This window comes from Dromaius novaehollandiae, chromosome 1 (assembly GCF_036370855.1).
Source record: "Dromaius novaehollandiae isolate bDroNov1 chromosome 1, bDroNov1.hap1, whole genome shotgun sequence".
NCBI classification, from domain to species: Eukaryota; Metazoa; Chordata; class Aves; order Casuariiformes; family Dromaiidae; genus Dromaius; species Dromaius novaehollandiae.
The window spans coordinates 132,452,567-132,471,285 of record NC_088098.1 but is presented as its reverse complement, the minus strand read 5'-3'; the positions used below and the strand labels follow the sequence as shown (position 1 = coordinate 132,471,285).

The following is an 18,719-nucleotide window of genomic DNA, read 5'->3' as shown; positions in this document are numbered from 1 at the left end:
ACTTGATGAACATGCAGGGAAGGTGGAGGAGGAGCTGCTTCTTCTGATCCCAGAGGCAAAGGGTTGCTGGGCCACCTGAGAAACATGCTCAAATCTCACCGCTTGCCTTTCCTGTCCTACGCCCTTCCCTCACCAGGTTTCTCAGGGCCACGTGAGCTTCCCACACGACACTGCAGGTGCTGGGGCTGCACCTTCCTGCCATGGCCTTCCTATGGGATCCTACGAGGGCCTTTACTCCTTATCCTCTCCTGCAAGCTGGCAGTAGGGGTGACAAATGTTTTTTGAGGTGGCAACTGTTTGCTTGTCATCCTCGGGAAAGGTAAGAGACCACTTTTGCCCCCTTGAAAGAGAGCACAGAGGAGCCTGGGCTTTCCTCCAAATACAGCTGTATTCCCTTTTTGGCCTTACCGCTGCTATTCATGGCTTGAACGTTTGGGAGGAGAGCAATGCCATTTCTGTGGGTCTTTGTGCCATTTTTAAGGCCAGTACCATTCTTCCTGTCACAGTCCTTTTCACTCTCTTGCCCAACCAGCCCCCTCTCACTTTGCTCTACTCAAAGACGGTCAGCTTCTGTGCACGGAAGACCATTGCGCTAACCCCCAGCAGCCTCTGGTCTCACTTTAGCACTCCTCTAACTCATTGCTCAGAGCTGCACAGCCATCCTTTGCAGCACCTCCTTCCCCTCTCAGTCCCCACATCCACCAGGATTCAGTGGAGCACTCCCAGGGAGTTCACGGATAACCATTTGCGTGCCATGTCTCATCCACGCTCCCCCATTCGGATGAATGAAACCTTAATGACAGCCCGAGCTGGGAAACTACATTGATAATGGGAACGAGGGCAGCCCTTGAGGGAGGGCAACTCTCTGACAGCCCCTCTCACTCATCCAAGCCTGCCGTAAGCGCTGTGCATTACACCCAGACACAGAGGACCAAAACAGCCAAGGACTCGCACCGTTTTAGCCCACCATTTTTATTATTCTATTCGGAATATGCATCTGAAGTACAATATCCCTCTTGGTAACGAAAACACACACACTTGGAATGATCGCCTTGGGGAAAATCCCGGGAAATGCAGATATTTGAGGAACAGCCATAACCACCATCTGAGTTGCTCTGGCATCTAGGCTGAAATGAACTTTTCGAATTCATGGCATCAAATAACTGGGCAAGCTCTGTCGCAAAGTTCACCGGAAGGCGCCTGGAGCTGTTGTTGAAATTTTCATTTTCTAGGGTGAGCCCATCCTTTTCTCTGTCACTCCCTGGTTTTGCTCTGCCTTCCTCTGTGCTTGACTCCTCTCTGTTGGAGGCAGCGGCAGGGTTAGCTGGCATCGCTTCTCTGCAACAACGAAAATGGCTTTCAGGAAAGAGCACTCACTGCTAGGAAGGAAGAGTCCGCTTAAGAAAGCTAACAGCAGACGTCTCAACAGAGTCCTCTCAACAGCTCACCAGGCACTCCACCATACTATCACTACACATGCTTTGTTGCTAAAACACGGAAAATAGAAAGAATGTCGGAAAAGAACAACTCACTGTTTTCTCTTCCTCAGCCGGAAAGTAACTACACATGTCAGTACTACGGCAAACAGTATGGAGCCCGAGACTGCAGTGCTCAGGACCAAACGCTGCTTTCGTCGGCCTTTATGAGCTGCAGCCTCGGCATCTTTGTCACCAGCAAGGCCTGCAGGAAAGGAGACAATCCCATACATGCCTGGGTTCTGCAGGACTGATAATCTCACTGGGTGGCTGGGATTTCCAGGCAATTTTACATGCCGTGGTGTTGCTATCGCTGATTCTGGTCTCTTGGCAGCGGCGGACAAGAAAGCTCATTGACACTTCTCAGGGGCAAGAGCCCACTGGCCAGTGAAAGCCTGAACCAGCGCTACCCCTACCTGTGCCCCTGGGCTTCAGGGAGGGCATGTGTGCTGGGCACCTTGCATTCCCCAGGAGGGCAATAAAAGAGGGAAAAGGAGAAAATACTAATAGAAAAATCAAAAGGAAAGGAAGACAGATTACTTACCCCTGCGATCTCCCTGAGGCTCAAGCAGAGGCTTCAGCCCCTGAGAAGCTGGAGAAACACTGCCTTCAGGGACATCTGTCATGACACACAGAGGAGAAAAGGGTGAAATACCTGTGGCAATATACTTGTTTGCAAGGGAAGTGTAGTGAACTGACAGAGATCTTGTAACGACCTGGGACACGTGTAGGTCTAGGTTCTCACAGCTCTGGAGAACCCTTCCTGACCTTTAGGTAGGGACATGGCACCCTCAAAATAAACCAAGAGTCACAACTCACCTCTGGGATTCCCCAGAGACTCAAAATCAGAGTCCAGATGAGAAGATAAATCTCCACCACCTATGGCCACATCTGTAACCAAACACACGAGAACAGCTCCCATTACATATTTCCGTACACTTCTTCAGATTTGAATGGTAGTGAATGCAGGGGGAAAATATAATCCCACCAAGGAACTTGTCGGGCCCTTCCACTCCTGAGCATCTTGCAAACGCACACCGGGTGCGCGCATGGGCATCGTATGGGTGTAAATTTGACAATGCACAGAACTGCCAGGGGAAAGCACACCCTGCAGTTCACAGAAGCTGCAAACACAAACACCAACAAGCCTGCTGGCTTTGCCGTAGGCACTTGAAGAAGCACAAGGCTGGAGGAGCCAGGCAAAGCGCCCACCGCAGATCTCTGAAGCCCTCCCAAAGCCCACTCTGCTCTTTTGCAGGCATGAGCCTCGGCCAAGGACTGAAGCTACACGGCCCGTGAATACAACTCCGAAACCAAAGGCTCCTCCCAGGAAGTGAATACATCTCCACCACTTACTCCTGGCATGCCCCTGAGGCTCAGAAGTGGGATCCAGCTGGGAACCTAGAAGGCCACCGCCTGCAGGAACACCTGTAAGCAAACACAGACAAGACAAGTTTTCATTACGTCGTGCAACATGCTTCCGCGGAAGTGACGTGCCGGGAATGGGGGACACACATGTAGTCTGAGAGTCTTCCAGCCACAATAGGGCCAGGGGTACTTGTTGGCTGGGACCTGGCGCCTCCCCAAAATCCTCCGTTGAGGCGCAACCCAGCAGCCCCCAAGCACCCCCAGGACAAACACACGGCCCCCCGCTGCTATCGAAAGCCAAATGGAAGTGAATGGAAGGGGGGGGCCATGATGGGACATATATGTAGGTCGTGAGTCTCAAAGCTGTGGAGGGGCAGAGAGGACCTTCTGCCTGGCACCTGGCAGCTCTCAAAGGAAAGAAATGCTCACAACTTACCCCTGGGACTCCCCTGCGGCTCTAAACCGCTTGGACCACCTGCAGAGGAAGTATGAAGCACAAGTTCACGGGAACAAAATAGCACAAGGAAAGTTCTTGTTCTTTCAGGGAAGTAAAAATTGACTACGTACCCCTGGGAAGACCTGGAGGCTCAGCAACAGCATCCAGCTGAGAAGCTGGATAAGCCCTCTGCAGGGAAACAGCTGTAATCAAAAACACAGGAGAAACACCTCCATTTGAGCTTGAGATATAGCTTTTCAAGTCAATGGCAGCACACGGAAGGGGAAAAAGGGACACACATATAGCTCTAGATACCTAAAGCTGACAAGGTACCTGGCTGATATTTTGTCCGTGACATGGAAGCTCTCAAAGAAGCTAAATATTCATGACTTACATGCACGACCATCTCGAGGTTCAAAATGGGGATCCAGCTGAGAAGCTGCATGCCCATCAATGTCGGCCACATCTGTAACCAGACACAGATTTGAATGGTAGCGAATGGCGGCGAGGAACATAGCATTACACCAAGGCCCTTGTCATGCCCTTCCACTCACGAGCATCTTGCAAACGCTCACCGGGTGCATGCACAGGCACCGTATGGGTACCAATCTAAGCAGGCACAGACCTGCTGCGGGAAAGCACGCCCTGGAGTTCACGCAAGCTGTAAACTCAACCCCAACAAGCCCGCTGGCTCTGCAGCAGGCTTTGGAAGCAGCACAAAGACTTTGCAAGGCAAAGCACCCCGGGGCACATCTCTCAAGGCCTCCCGAGTCCCACTCTGCTTTTCTCTGGCTCTGAGCATCAGCTGACGACTTACTCAGTTACACTCCATACCAGGAAAAGTTGGAAACATAAAAGCTTCTTCTAGGAAGTGAATACACCTTGACCACTTACCCCAGGGATCCTCCCGACGCTCGGGAAGAGGGAAAAGCTTACAGCTTACCATAGCTTACAGGCAGAGCAGAAACATAGAGGTGCCAATTTTCCTTACAAAATGCTACCAACTTCTTCACAAAGCAATGTTAGTGAATGGAAGGGGGGCCATGATGGGACATTTATATGTAGGTCGCGAGTCCCAAAGCTGTCCCAAAGTGGAGGGGCAGAGAGGACCTTTTGCCTGGCACCTGGCAGCTCTCAAAGGAAAGAAATGCTCACAACTTACCCATGGGAACCTCCCACCCTCCCACCCTCCCCCCCCCACGGCTCTAAAGCGCTTGGATGACCTGGAGAGGAAGTATGAAGTACAATTTCATATGAACAAAACTACAACTACAAGGAAAGTTCTTGTTCTTTCAGGGAAGTAAAAATTGACAGCTGGGAGATTCAGATCTGCTGCTCCCATCAGGAGCAGATGAGCAAGGGATGGAGAAGAGAAGCTCTCAAGCTAGGCTAGGAGCTCCTGCTGGAGGAGTTCTCTGAAGAGGCACATGGGCGAAAACACCCAGAATGCAGCCTCTAGTAGCTGTGCTCCTGTAACACCAAAGCTCTGCAAAACTCGTGCAAGCAAAACTCATACAAGCAACACTAAACATGGACACTGGCATTTCCGCTTTACGCCTCTACTCCCACCAGCCAAAAAGGTCCTCACTCTAAACACCTACATACATCTTGCTAAACATAACCATGCCACAAAGAAGTGCCTCCCTCCCGAGGTACAGTTCCTCACAGACATGCAGCTATGGCAGAGAAGTCAAGCCTGAGCCAGCACACATGCTCAGAGATACTACGATCTTCTCAGCTGGCCACGCCAGAATCACAGGCGACAGTTCTTCCTCCAGCCACACTGCATCCAGGAGCTCCTGAAATCCACAGGTGGCCTGGTGACCCTCTTCAACATAAAGAGGGGAGGCTGGCAAGACACACAAGCCATGCTCACAGAGTCCAGCCGCCGGGGCCAGGATATACGTGAGGGCGTCAGCACCTCCTCCTTGCTGAGAGAGAGCACCCAAAGCCCCCAGGAGCGCTGTCCAAAACATGGATTCGTTGCCTGTTGTGCAATAAGCCAATAATTACACACTCGGGAGAGACACTGGCTTATTTAGTTCAGCATTGCGCAAGCCTGGGTGCTCGGTGGTTTCCCACAAATCAAGCACACCCCCCCACCTTTTCAAGTAGCATTTATACAAACACATTGCAAGGTTTGCAACTTTCCCTTTTACACTGATTGGGTAGTGATTTACAGACAACTATAAGACTGCTTACACACCATTTTACTACTACGCATGCTCAGGGCAGGGGTCTTCACCCGGGCATGGGGCTTTTTGACCAGTGGGCGGGATTTTTTGCATTACATGGAGGACAGGTCAGTTAGGGATACATGAGCTCTTTTGCCAAACTGGCAACACACAGCTAGAAATAAACCATTTTGATGTAACGTTTCTTTAGGGCTTTAGCAGTTCTAGGATGTCCCAAGGCCCAAGGAGGCCTGAAATGTTGGTCCCAAAGCAAAGGGGACAGAGGCAGTGGTGCCAGCAAGGAAGCGGGAGGCGGAATCCCAGCTGGACGGGGGAGGAGAGCTGGGGCACAGGCTTGGCACTGGAGCCCCCCCGCCTGTCAGCAGCTGCCCCTGGGCCAGCTCCGGAAGTGCACAGCTGGCGCTAGCGCTGGCGCTGGAGCAGAGCGGCGGCAGCGGGGGCGGGAAGGAGAGCAGCGAGCGAGGCCGGAGCAGGCGCTGGCGCGGAGCTGCCGAGCAGCGAGGCGAGCGCAGGGGCGCGAGCGTGTGGGCAGAGAGCCGGGCTGCCCCCGAGGGGCTCCTCGAGGGCGGCAGCAGCACCCCCGGCCGCCAGCATGCCCGGGCTGCCCGCACAGGGCGGCGCCGGCGCCGGCGCCGGCGCGCGGAGGGAGCGCGGGCCGCCGCGGAGGCGCGCGGAGGGCGCCCCTGAGCTCACAGAGGGGCCCCGCGGTGCATTGTGCTGCGTTGTGCTGCGCGGTGTTGCGTTGTGCTGCGGGGCAGTGCGCTGCTTTGCGCTGCGGTGCGGTGCTTTCCGCTGCGGTGCAGTGCAGTGCGGTGCAGTGCGGTGCGGTGCTTTCCGCTGCGGTGCGGTGCTTTCCGCTGCGGTGCGTTGTGCCGCGCCGCGCCCCGCAGACGCCGCTCCGCGCGCGCGTTGCTCGAGGGCGCCGGCGGGGGGCGGCTGCTGGCGACGGGCAGCATGGTGCGAGCGCGGGGGGCGTCCGGCCCCGGGCGTCGCCTGCTGCTGCTGCTCGGCCTCCTGGCGGCCCTGCGTGCCCGGGACAGCCGGGCTGCTCCGCGGGCAGCGCCGGGCCCAGGTAGGGCGGGCGGGCGGCGACGGAGGCAGCGCCGCCCCCGCACGGCGCGGCGCGGCAGCCTGGGGGCCGCGGGGCCGGCCGGCGAGCGGCCGGGGCGGCCGGGGGCGGCGGGAGGCGCCTGCCGGGCTGCGGGGCGACGGGAGGCGGCGGCGGGGGCCGGGAGCGGCTCGGCGAGGCTCGTGGGGCCGCGGGGAGGGGGGTGCGCTGGGGGGCGCCGGGGGCGAGAGCTGTGCCTGGAGCAGCACCTGGCGCTGGGTGACGGGAGCTGTCGTCCCCGCGGGGGGTTGCAGCGGTGCCCGGCGGCGATGGCGATGCCGGTGCTTGGCCGGATGCGGGACCGAAGGCTTGGGAAGATGCTGGAGGTGAGTCCTCAGGGGACCGTCCCCTCCCTGGCAAGACCAGAAGCATGCCTTTCCTGGCGCCGCTTTGGCCTTTCGCTGGCCGGGGAGCTCTTGTGCCCGCGCAGTGTAAACGATCCTTCGTGTCCTGCGGTGCTGAGGGTTCCCCCTTTGCAGAGTGCTGTGCGTTAGAGAGCTCCCTGGAAGGAGGTGCCGAGGGCCCGCGTGTTTGTCCTGGGGGTGCTTGGGGGCTGTCGTATGGCGCCTGGATGCAGGATTTGGAGAGCTGCCAGATCCCAGCCGACAGGTTCCCCCCGGCTCCTCTGCACTTGTGAGGCTCTCGACCCACATGTGTGACCTGGGGAAGGCTTCCGAGATCTGTGCTGGGTGCTTTGGCTTGCAAAGCACTGTTGCTGAGTCCCCCTGAGCCTGTGCTGCTTCCAGTGCCTGCTGCAAAGCCAGGGGGCACGGTGGGGTTGAGCCTAGAGCTTGTGTGAACTCCAGGGCACCCTTTCCCCCAGCAGCTCCGTGCCTGCTTAGATTTATGCCCATAGGGTGCCACTGCAGACACCCGCTAAGCGTTTGCAAGGTGCCCATGAGCGGAAGTACGGTGTGATTATATGTTCCCCACCACTCACCACCCTTCAAATCAGAAGTCATCTATGGAAATACATCATGAGAACTCCTCCCATCTGTGTTTGGTTACAGATGTGGCTGTATTTGATGATTATCCAGCCGCTCAGCTGCATCGTCTTGTTGAGCCTCTGGGTCTTCCCAGGGGTACGTAGTCAGTTTTTACGTCCCAGAAAGAATAAGAACTTTCTTTGTACTATTTTGTTCCTGTGAACTTGTACTTCATCCTTCTTCTCCAGGTCGTCCACGTGCTTTAGAGCCGCGAGGGGTCCCCAGGGGTAAGTTGTGAGCATTTCTTTCCTTTGAGAGCTGCCAGGTGCTGGGCAGAAGGTCATCTCTGCCCTCCACAGCTTTGAGACTCCCGACCTACATATATGTCCCATCGTGGCCCCCCTTCCATTCGCTACCATTGCTTTGTGAAGAAGTTGTAACGGGAAGAAGAAAGTAATGGGAGCCATTCTCATGTGTTTGGGTACAGATGTGGCCGTGGGTGATGGAGATTTCTCTTCTTCTCTGGACCCTGGATTTGAACCTGGAGGTGAGTAGTCAGCAGATACTCAGTTGAAGAGAGAAGTATGTCTTTTCCGCCTCTGTAGTGCAGTCCGGAGGAAGCCAAGGTCTGCAGCACACATGTGCTGACCAAAGGGCAGCAGAACAACTAGGGGTAGTGCTGGTTCAGTCCTCCACCGGCCAGTGGGCTCCTGTGCGTGAGCAATGTAAACGATCCTTGTTGTCCTCCAGTCCTGAAGGTTGCCTGTTCGTAGAGTTCTGGTTTCCTTTGTTATGGAAGTTAGGCTTGTCGGCCACCATAACAGGGCTCGACCCTAGGTTCCCGCAGGTAAAGTTCAGAGCCAATCAAAATCAAAGCAAATTAAATAATTAAATTTTAATCACGTGCGTGCCGTAATTACAGCTCGAGCTGGGTGCCTCCAAAGAGGGACCCTAACAAAAACAAATCCTGGGCAATTATAGGTTTTTCAACTTAAATTTCCCACCCCTCACACAGTAGTTAGACCAATAGTAATTTTTAGGTCTGGGGTCTCCTGCTCCTCATTGGATCTCATCGTTGTTCCTAGGTAAGCTGTTTTTCTCCTTACCTTTGTTTTTTGTGGTCTCTGATGACGGTTGTACCTTTGTTGGGTCTTGCGGTTGTCTCCCAAGGTCTTATTTTTCAATGTTTTGACGTCTTCCCTTTCGGAGTGGGTGACACAGGAACGCAGACTGTGTGTGGCTTCCTTATCTTCCCAGCCTGAACGAGCTCTGAGGCACTGTTTTTTACTAAACTAGGTAAAGGTTCATTACTTTATCCAAGTGTGGCCTAAGGCTTCAGCAAATTTAGCTACTCATGCTAAGCAAGTTTTATATAAGTTGTGCTAAGCAGCTATCTCTAGACAGTTTCAATTCACTATTCTTTAACACCTTGGTGTACGTTAGAGACCTCCTCGGAAGAAAGCACCGTGGGGCTGTGTGTTTGTCGTGGGGGTGCTTGGGGGGCGCTGGGTAGCGCCTTGACAGAGCATTTGGAGAGGCAGCAGGGCCCAGGCAACAAGCGCCCCTGGCCCTCCTGCAGCTGGGAGACTCTTGGACTGCACGTGTGTCCCGCATTCCCCTTCCATTCACAGCAAGTCACTTCTGCAGAAGTATGTTGCACGACGTAATGAAAACTTGTCTTGTCTGTGTTTGCTTACAGGTGTTCCTGCAGGCGGTGGCCTTCTAGGTTCCCAGCTGGATCCCACTTCTGAGCCTCAGGGGCATGCCAGGAGTAAGTGGTGGAGATGTATTCACTTCCTGGGAGGAGCCTTTGGTTTCGGAGTTGTATTCACGGGCCGTGTAGCTTCAGTCCTTGGCCGAGGCTCATGCCTGCAAAAGAGCAGAGTGGGCTTTGGGAGGGCTTCAGAGATCTGCGCTTTGCCTGGCTCCTCCAGCCTTATGCTTTTCCAGTGCCTACAGCAAAGCCAGCAGGCTTGCTGGGGTTGAGCTTAGGGCTCAGGTGAACTCCAGGGCATCCTTTCCCAGCATGCTTGCATTTGTAGGCACGTGGTACCTGTGCAGGCACCCGATGAGTGTTTGCCAAAGACTCAGGAGCGGAAGGGCAAGACGAGTGCCTTGCTGTAATGAGACGTTCCATGCTCATTCGCTACCATTCAAATCCGAAGCAGCATACAGAAATAGGTAATGAGAGCTCTGCTCATCTCTTTGGTTACAGATGTGGCCGCAGGAGATGGCTATGCAGCTTCTCATCTGGATGCCCATGTAGAATCTCTGGGGAATCGTACAGGTGAGTCGTGACTATTTGCCTACTCTTTTGGGTTATTTGAAAGAAGGAGCATTTACTTGTGCGTATCTTGTTCGTGTGCAGTTTAACTTAATACTTTCTGTTTAGGTCCTCGGCAGAGGAAGTATAAGGCCCAGAGAGGAAAGTCCTCTGAGAAGTATTCTAAACTCCTGCAGGAAATCTTGAAGGAGTTGCAGAGAGCAGCTGGTGGGTAGATTTCACTCTGTGTTAAGGGTAATCATTGTAAACTTGAGGTTTTGGAAACAGCTATGGATGAGCTGTGCCTTACGCAGGAGAAAGGGATTGATCAGAGCCTCGCCGCAGTGACACACCGCGTCACACCTTGCAGGCATTGGCAAGCCGCAGAGCTTGTCGAGGGTCTCTTCTACAAGCGTGTTCTTCACTGCGTTTGTTAATGTTGAGGTACTAGAGTATGGGAGGTGTTCTAAAGCAAGGCAGGAGCGGCTTTCTGAAGATGACTTTTGTCTCTGGTCTGTGGAGATGCTTGCAATTAGTCTCTGGGGAATCCCGGAGGTGAGGTGTGACTATTGGTTTACTGTGAGAGCCGCCGTGTCCCTAGCCAAAGGTCAGGTAGGCCCCTCGGCCACTGTGCAACTCTAGGCCTACCCAGGGCATAGCAACATCCCTTTCAGTGCACTAGAGTTCCTTTACGAACAGGTGCATTGCCCCAGGTATTTTACCGTCTTCTCCTCCGTGTGTAATTACAGATGTCCCTCAAGTCAGTGAAGCTTCTGCAGCTTCTCAGGGGCTGAAGCCTCTGCTTGAGCCTCAGGGAGATCGCAGGGGTAAGTAATCTGTCTTCCTTTCCTTTTGATTTTTCTATTAGTATTTTCTCCTTTTCCCTCTTTTATTGCCCTCCTGGGGAATGCAAGGTGCCCAGCACACATGCCCTCCCTGAAGCCCAGGGGCACAGGTAGGGGTAGCGCTGGTTCAGGCTTTCACTGGCCAGTGGGCTCTTGCCCCTGAGAAGTGTCAATGAGCTTTCTTGTCCGCCGCTGCCAAGAGACCAGAATCAGCGATAGCAACACCACGGCATGTAAAATTGCCTGGAAATCCCAGCCACCCAGTGAGATTATCAGTCCTGCAGAACCCAGGCATGTATGGGATTGTCTCCTTTCCTGCAGGCCTTGCTGGTGACAAAGATGCCGAGGCTGCAGCTCATAAAGGCCGACGAAAGCAGCGTTTGGTCCTGAGCACTGCAGTCTCGGGCTCCATACTGTTTGCCGTAGTACTGACATGTGTAGTTACTTTCCGGCTGAGGAAGAGAAAACAGTGAGTTGTTCTTTTCCGACATTCTTTAGTACATGGCTGCTCTTAGCAGCGAAGCATGTGTAGGGATAGTATGGTGGAGTGCCTGGTGAGCTGTTGAGAGGACTCTGTTGAGACGTCTGCTGTTAGCTTTCTTAGGTGGACTCTTCCTTCCTGGCAGTGAGTACTCTTTTCCTGAAAGCCATTCTCGTTGTTGCAGGGAGGCTAATCCTGCCGCTGCCTCCAACAGAGAGGAGTCAAGTACAGAGGAAGGCAGAGCAAAACCAGGGAGCAGAACAGAAAAGGATGAACTTGCCGTAGAAAATGAAAATCTCAACAGCAGCTCCAGGCGACTTCCGGTGCCTATCCCGAACAGAATAAAAAACCTGTGCCCATTCCGAAGAGAATAAAAAACCTGTTGGGCTAGAATGGTGCGAGTCCTTGGCTGTTTGGTCCTCTGTGTCTGGATGTAATGCACAGCACTTACAGCAGGGTTGGATGAGGGAGAGGGGCTGTCAGAGAGTTGCCCTGCATCAAGGGCTGCCCTCGGTCCCCTCATCACTGTAGTTTCCCAGCTCGGGCTGTCCTTAAGGATTCATTCATCCGAATGGGGGAGCATGGAGGAGCCTTGGAGTGCAAGTGAACTCACTGGGAGTGCCCCGCTGAATCCTGGTGGATTTGGGGACCGAGAGGGGAAGGTGGCGCTGCGAAGGATGGCCATGCAGCTCTGAGCAATAGGTTAGAGGAGTGCTAAAGTGAGATGAGAGGCTGCTGGGGGTTAGTGCAATGGTCTTCTGTGCGCAGAAGCTGACCGTCTCCAAGTGGAGCAAAGTGAGAGGGGGCTGTTCGGGCAAGAGAGTAAAAAGGACTGTGATAGGAAGAACAATACTGGCCTTAGAAATGGCACAAAAGGTAACCAAAAGAAATGGCATTGCTCTGCTCCCAAACACTGAAGCCGTGAATATTGGCGGTAAGGCAGAAAAGGGAATACAGCTGTATTTGGAGGAAAGCCCAGGCTCCTCTGTGCTCTCTGTTAAGGGGGCAAAAGTGGACTCCTAGCTTTCCAGAGGACCACAGGCAAACAGTTGCCGCCTCAAAAAACATTTGTCACCCCTACTGCCAGCTTGCAGGAGAGGGCAAGGAGTAAAGGCCCTCGTAGGATCCCATAGGAAGGCCACGGCAAGGTGCAGCCCCAGCACCTGCAGTGTCCCTGGGGAAGCTCACGTGGCCCTGAGAAACCTGGTGAGGGAAGGGCGTAGGACAGGAAAGGCAAGCGGTGAGATTTGAGCATGTTTCTCAGGTGGCCCAGCAACCCTTTGCCTCTGGGATCAGAAGAACCAGCTCTTCCTGTAGGCAGTGGTCTTCCAGCTTCTCAGTTGAATCTGCTTTTTGAGCATCAGGGGGATGCCAGGGGTAAGTGGTCAAGATCAATTCACTTTATGGAAGGAGCCTTTGCTTTTTGGTATTTTGTTCATGTGACGTTGGACTGAATAAGTCCTGGGCCAATTCTTAGACACACAAAAGAGCAGAGGGGAAGCTGGGAAGGCTTCCGAGATCTGCGCTGGGAGCTTTGGTGCGCGGAGTGCTGTTGGCGAGCTGCTCTGATGCTGTGCTGCTTCCAGTGCCTGCTGCAAAGCCAGGGGGCACGGTGGGGTTGAGCCCCAGAGCTTGTGTGAACTCCAGGGCATCCCTTCCCCCAGCAGCTCCATGCCTGCTTAGATTTATGCCCATATGGTGGCACTGCAGGCACCCGCTAAGTGTTTGCAAGATGCGCATGAGTGGAAGCGTGGTGAAATTATATGTTCCCTGTCGTTCACCACCATTCGAATCAGAAGAGTGTGGAAATACGTACCGAGAACTGTTCCCACGCGTGTTTGGTTACAGACGAGGCTGTGGTTAATGGTTATCCCGATTCTCGCCTGGATCCCGTTGCTGAGGCTCGGGGTCTTCCCAGGGGTACGTAGTCACCTTTTCCTTACCTGCAAGAATAAGAATGTCCTTTGTAGTATGTAGTTCATGTGCAATTGTACATCATGCTTCCTCTTCAGGTGGTCCAAGAGTTGTTGAACCTCGCAGGGGTGCCAGGGGTAAGTTGTGAGCGTTCCTTTACTTTGAGAGCTGCCAAGTGCCAGGCAAAAGGTGACGCCTGCCCCTCCACAGCTCTGAGACTCTCGACCTGCTAATAGGTCCCATGTCACTGCCTGGCCCCCCTTCCATTCAGTGCAACTGCTGCGTGGAGCAATCTGTACCAGCTTGTAAGGAAACCTTGTCACCAATGCGTTCGGTTTGTGCTCTGCCTATAGGCGATGGTTACCAAACTTTTCAGCGGTATCCAGTTCTCATGCCTCAGGAGGATCCCCGGGGTAAGTAGTCAAGCTTTATTCACTTCACAGAATAAGCTTTTACCTTTGAAAATGTTCTTCATATGGCACAGACCTGAGTAAGTCCTTGGCTGCTGCTCAGACACTCCCAATAGTAGAGTGGGACTTGGGTGGCCTTCAGCTATCTGCCGCGGTGTGCTTTTCCTTGGGAAGGCTTTGTGCTGCTCGCAGTGCCTACTGCAAAGGCCACAGGCTTGTTGGGGTGGAGTTACAGCTTGCGTGAACTCCAGGGCATCCTTTCCCCCAGCAGCTCTGTGCAGGCTTCAGTTTGTACCCATAAAAATCTGCAGAAGTATATGGCAACATATAGATAACGGGAACTGTTCCCATGTGTGTTTGGTTGAAGCTGTGGCTGTAGGGAGTGGAGATCCCTCTTCTGCTCTGGAGCCTGGCCTGGAGACTCCGAGACATCATGGAGGTGAGCAGTCAGCAGATACTCGGTTGAAAAAATAAGCATTTCTTTTCTCACTTTGTTGTGCCCTCTGGACAATGCCAAGGTCCGCAACAGCCGTGCCCTGCTGGCAGGCTAGAGAAACAGTTAGGGGTAGCGCTGGTTCAGTCTTGCACTGGCCAGTGGGCTTCTGTGCATGAGGAATGTAAATGATCCTTGTTGTCCTCCAGTCCTGAAGGTTGCCTGTTCGTAGAGTTCTGGCTTCCTTGGTGTATGTTAGAGACCTCCCCAGAAGAAAGCACCAAGGGGCTGTGTGTTTGTCCTGGGGTGCTTGCGGGGTGTTGGATAGTGTGTTGACAGAGGATTTGGAGAGGCGCCAGGTCCCAGGCAGCAAGTCTCCCTGGCCCTCCTGCAGCTGGGAGACTCTCAACCTGCGTGTGTCCCCCCATTCCCCTTCCAGTCACTGCAATTCACTTCTGCAGAAGAGTGTGGCAACCTGTAATGAAAACTTGTCTGTGTTTGCTTACAGGTGTTCCTGTAGGCAGTGGCCTCCCAGCTTCTCATCCGGATGCCACTGTTATGCCTCAGGGGCATGCCAGGGGTAAGTGGTCAGGACTGATTCCCTTCCAGGAATGAGCAGGATTTTTCACTATTTGATTCATGGGCCATGTAGCTTAAGTCCTTGGCTGGTGCTCCTAGAGGCAAAAGAGCCAAGAGGGATTTGGGAGGGCTTCAGAGATGTGTCCCAGGGTGCTTTGTGTGGCCAAGTGGTGTTTGCTAGCTGCTGCAACCTTGTGCTTCTTCCAGTGCCTGCAGCAAAGGCAGCAGGCTTGTTGGGGTTGAGTTTAGAGCTTGTGTGAAGCCCAGGGTGTCCTTTCCCCAAGCAGCTCCCTGCATGCTTCCATTGGTACGCAGATGGTGCCTGTGCAGGCGCCCGGTAAGCGTTTGCAAAATGCCCAGGAGTGGAAGGGCGAGACAAGTGCCTTGGTGTAATTAGAGGCTCACGAGCCCACGCTCATTCGCTGCCATTCCAATCTGAAGAAGCCTACGGAAAGTACTAGGGCATTGGAAGTGTTCTACAACAAGGCGGGAGCGGCTTTCTGAAGATGACTTTTGTCTCTGGTGTGTGGAGATGATATGCACATCTCTGACATGCTAATTAAATAAACCTTTGTGGATCCTGTGAGATAGCCTCACTTCCCACACCCCGCAGCTCCCAGGGATTTTGGAGCTTTGCCGTGTGGTGACTGAGGCGGTTTTAACCCCACTGAGCACATGTTAGCAAACATGACTCTTAATCAACTCGATCTCCTGCTGTGTCTGCATCTCAGAACTTGCAGGGAGTCCCTAGAGGCCCTAGGCACAAAAGGTGCACCGAGTGGGATCCCTGCTGTGAAAGGAGGCCCAAAGCGATGCCCTGATTCAGGGGTCGGGCAGGAGGGAAGCTTGTCTGTCCTTCTGCATGCTGTGTGCCTGAGCAGTGCTGAGGCTTTCCCTCTCTCTGATTCTTCATAGTGCTTCCAAGCGTGTCACAGCCTGGAGAAGCTCCCCACGGCAGGAAATACGCCTTTTTTCCAACACACCAAGGTACTGAGCAGTCTTGCAGGGATGCCTAAGTGAGAGAGGAGTCCTGGAAATGTGGAGCATGCGAGTTGTGTTTGGAAGAGCAGAGGGCAGAGGAAGGGGAGGTGGTGCCTGTGTGAGAGAAAAAGCAAAGGGAGAGAGCCAGGTTCAGGTGTCTCCTTGGCCGCAGGCAGACGCAGAGGAGCCCGTTCTGCCTGCTGGGCTGGGGAGTGCCGCCAGCACAGTTAGGGGTGGTGCTGGTTCAGACTTTCACCGGCCAGTGGGTTCTTGCCCATGAGACGTTTCAGTGAACTTTCTTGTCCGCCGCTGCCAAGAGGCCAGAATCAGTGATAGTAACAACACGGCATGTAAAATTGCCTGGGAATCCCAACCACACAGTGAGATTATCAGTCGTGCAGAACCCAGGGATGTATGGGATTGTCTCCTTTCCTCCAGGTCTTGGTGGTGAAAAAGATGCCGAGGCTGCAGCTCATAAAGGCCGACGAAAGCAGTGTTTGGTCTTCACTGCAGCAGTCTCGGATTCGTTGCTGCTTGGGGTACTGCTGACCTGTAAAGTCATTTCCCTGCTGAGGAAGAGAAAACAGTGAGTTGTTCTTTTCCGATGTTCTTTAGTACATGGCCGCTCTTAGCAACGAAGCATGTGTAGGGATAGTATGGTGGAGTGCCTGGTGAGCTGTTGAGAGGACTCTGTTGAGACGTCTGCTGTTAGCTTTCTTAGGTGGACTCTTCCTTCCTGGCAGTGAGTACTCTTTTCCTGAAAGCCATTCTCGTTGCTGCAGAGAAGCGGTACCAGCTAATCCTGCCGCTGCCTCTGACAGACAAGAGCCCAGTATGGAGGAAGGAAGAGCAAAGCTAGAAAGCAAAAGAAAAAAGGATGAGTTTACTATAGGAAATGAAAATCTCAACAGCAGCTCCAGGCGACTTCCGGTGCCTATCCCGAACAGAATAAAAAACCTGTGCCCATTCCGAAGAGAATAAAAAACCTGTTGGGCTAGAATGGTGCGAGTCCTTGGCTGTTTGGTCCTTTGTGTCTGGGTGTAATGCACAGCGCTTACGGCAGGGTTGGATGAGGGAGAGGGGCTGTCAGAGAGTTGCCCTGCATCAAGGGCTGCCCTCGGTCCCCTCATCACTGTAGTTTCCCAGCTCGGGCTGTCCTTAAGGATTCATTCATCCGAATGGGGGAGCGTGGAGGAGCCTTGGAGTGCAAGTGAACTCACTGGGAGTGCCCCGCTGAATCCTGGTGGATTTGGGGATCGAGAGGGGAAGGAGGCGCTGCGAAGGACGGCCGTGCAGCTCTGAGTTATGAGTGAGTTAGAGGAGTGCTAAAGTGAGACCAGAGGCTGCTGGGTGTTAGCACAGTGGTCTTCTGTGCACAGAAGCTGAACGTCTCCAAGTGGAGGAAAGTGAGAGGGGGCTGGTTGGGAAAGAGAGGAAGGCCATGGGAGGAAGGTGCAGCCCCAGCACCTGCAGTGTCCCTGGGGAAGCTCACGTGGCCCTGAGAATCCTGGTGAGGGAAGGGCATAGGACAGGAAAGGCAAGCGGTGAGATTTGAGCATGTTTCTCAGGTGGCCCAGCAACCCTTTGCCTCTGGGATCAGAAGAACCAGCTCCTCCCTCTTCCCTGCATGTTCATCAAGTGCTGCAGGATTTGCTCTGCACGCTGCACTAAGGGACAGGCATTCAAGCAGCAGTTTCATTTTCCCCTCGAGCTTTGTCCAATACCATTCTCTTCTCCTCAGGGGCAAGCAAAGTATTTAAAAGCACCTGTAAATCCTGCCAGGCTGGATTATGATTCGCAATTATCATTTTAAAGGATCGATAGATACATCTTTTCTGGATTTTCTTGGTATGACCCGTCAGTCTCCCCTCACGAGGCTCAGCCAGTTAAGGACTAGGACCACCACTTCCGAGAGCAGCACTGCTCACAGGAAGATGTTCAGGCACTGGGTCTCAAAGCACAAGCCGCCCAAACCAAGGGAATCCTTCCTGCGCTGGGTGTGAGCTGGCAGGCAGAGGTGGTTGTGGTGGCTCCTCAGCACAAGGAGAGGCAAGGGGAGGAAGGAGCTCAGGGTTAGGACACTGCAGGAGGCCTCCAGAAACACATAAGCCAAAGCCTAATCCTGCCACAGGCTCCTGGAGAGGCGGGGAAAATCCCACCTCCTCAGCAGCTGGCTGGGAAACGCCCCCGATGCCACCACTTCTAAAGCAGAGGCTTTAACACAGGAACTCCTAGCGCGAGGCCACCGAGAGAGTGTGGCCAGAGGAAGGGCCACTTGCAACGCCTCGCACATCCCAATGCCCGTGCTTTTCAGACTTCAGAGCTGCACTATTGCCCTGCCATAAACCGAGGAGCAAAAGCAAGCCTCAAGCTGTAATGGGCAGAGCTGTGCAGGACGTGGGCTCCTCCAGCACACCCAGCTCAGCCTTTTAAGGAGAGCTCCCCTGGCTCCCTGGATGGGCGCTGCAGGGCAACGGCCCCTGCGCCACTGCCCCCAACCTCCCAGGCCAGCCCCACAAGGCTTTCTCAGGTTGCAGCAACAAGTTTAAAGTCCAGCTTAAAACCACTGCTTGCTTCCAAAGGACCTATTTGCGCTGGGCCACACCTACAGCAGCAACTAGCACCACAGAACAGCAGAGGATCTGCTGAGTGGGGCAGTGGGTGCTGCAAACCCAGTGACTAGCCCGTATGCCTTTGGAGGGGGCGTCATTTGGGGCTAGCTCTCCTCTGGTCTCAGCACTGAGCACCCGGCAGCAGTCAGGACCCAGGAGGCACCGGCCTGCAGCCCACCTTCCCCTTCAGCTCCAGCCAAGGGGCTGGATGCACAGGATGGAGCAAAGCTCAGCAGGTAGGGAGCGTGGGAAGACTCCCTTCAGCAGCTCGCTCCTGATCTCCGCTGAAACGCTCGTGTGGACGTATCCAAAGGGAGAGCACCCAGTGGCCTTCAGACATGACAGAGGCTGCCCAGGCAGGGACTGGCCAATAATTTAGAGGCCAGAAGTGGAGAAGCAGATCCGATGGTGCAAACGGCCTGACAGAAGTGCTGTGAAGTGCTGTGTGCATGCTGAGCAGGTGCTGAGTTGCCACTCTGATGCTCTGAAACCACTGTACCCTGACAAGGTGCAATGCAAAGAGCGATGTGAAAGGGCTGAAAGCAGCCCCAACAGCTCTAGGTCAAGTGCAGTATTAGTATCACTCAAAATGCCTTTGGCAGGATTTATTACTGCAGGCAACAGGTACCAGAGAAGGTAAAAGGCCTCCTCTGTCGGGGGTGTTGTGTAGGGACGTTCTGAAGAAGGTTACGA

At 54.0% G+C, this 18,719-nt stretch overlaps 2 protein-coding genes and 1 long non-coding RNA gene across 7 annotated transcripts; 2 read left to right on the top strand and 1 right to left on the bottom strand.

The window, feature by feature from the left end:
- Positions 1-956: 956 nt before the first annotated feature.
- LOC135323858 (uncharacterized) lies at positions 957-5,369 on the bottom strand. Of its 3 annotated transcripts, none has more exons than XM_064498830.1 (9): positions 5,156-5,366; positions 3,674-3,745; positions 3,411-3,482; positions 3,280-3,318; positions 2,832-2,903; positions 2,295-2,366; positions 2,020-2,094; positions 1,533-1,680; positions 957-1,338 (listed from the first exon to the last, which is right to left on the bottom strand). In XM_064498830.1, the coding sequence occupies exons 1-9, from the start codon at positions 5,253-5,255 to the stop codon at positions 981-983; spliced, it is 1,008 nt and encodes a 335-aa protein (XP_064354900.1). In that variant the 5' UTR covers positions 5,256-5,366; the 3' UTR covers positions 957-980. The 3 variants fall into 3 exon arrangements, with proteins under 3 accessions (XP_064354900.1, XP_064354908.1, XP_064354913.1); XM_064498838.1 differs by having other exon boundaries at positions 4,885-5,219; XM_064498843.1 differs by lacking the exon at positions 1,533-1,680 and having other exon boundaries at positions 1,011-1,338; positions 5,156-5,369.
- Positions 5,370-6,044: 675 nt separating this feature from the next.
- On the top strand, positions 6,045-11,484 carry LOC135323855 (uncharacterized). Of its 3 annotated transcripts, XM_064498807.1 has the most exons (10): positions 6,045-6,546; positions 7,593-7,664; positions 7,757-7,795; positions 7,996-8,055; positions 9,208-9,279; positions 9,724-9,795; positions 9,901-9,999; positions 10,521-10,598; positions 10,938-11,085; positions 11,282-11,484. In XM_064498807.1, the coding sequence occupies exons 1-10, from the start codon at positions 6,429-6,431 to the stop codon at positions 11,469-11,471; spliced, it is 948 nt and encodes a 315-aa protein (XP_064354877.1). In that variant the 5' UTR covers positions 6,045-6,428; the 3' UTR covers positions 11,472-11,484. The 3 variants fall into 3 exon arrangements, with proteins under 3 accessions (XP_064354877.1, XP_064354884.1, XP_064354889.1); XM_064498814.1 differs by lacking the exon at positions 7,996-8,055; XM_064498819.1 differs by lacking the exon at positions 10,938-11,085 and having other exon boundaries at positions 11,282-11,455.
- A 1,401-nt stretch (positions 11,485-12,885) lies between these two features.
- On the top strand, positions 12,886-14,412 carry LOC135329686 (uncharacterized). Its single transcript, XR_010391260.1, has 3 exons — positions 12,886-13,017; positions 13,110-13,860; positions 14,363-14,412. It is a non-coding gene; the product is annotated as an uncharacterized LOC135329686 (long non-coding RNA).
- The last annotated feature ends 4,307 nt before the right edge of the window (positions 14,413-18,719 follow it).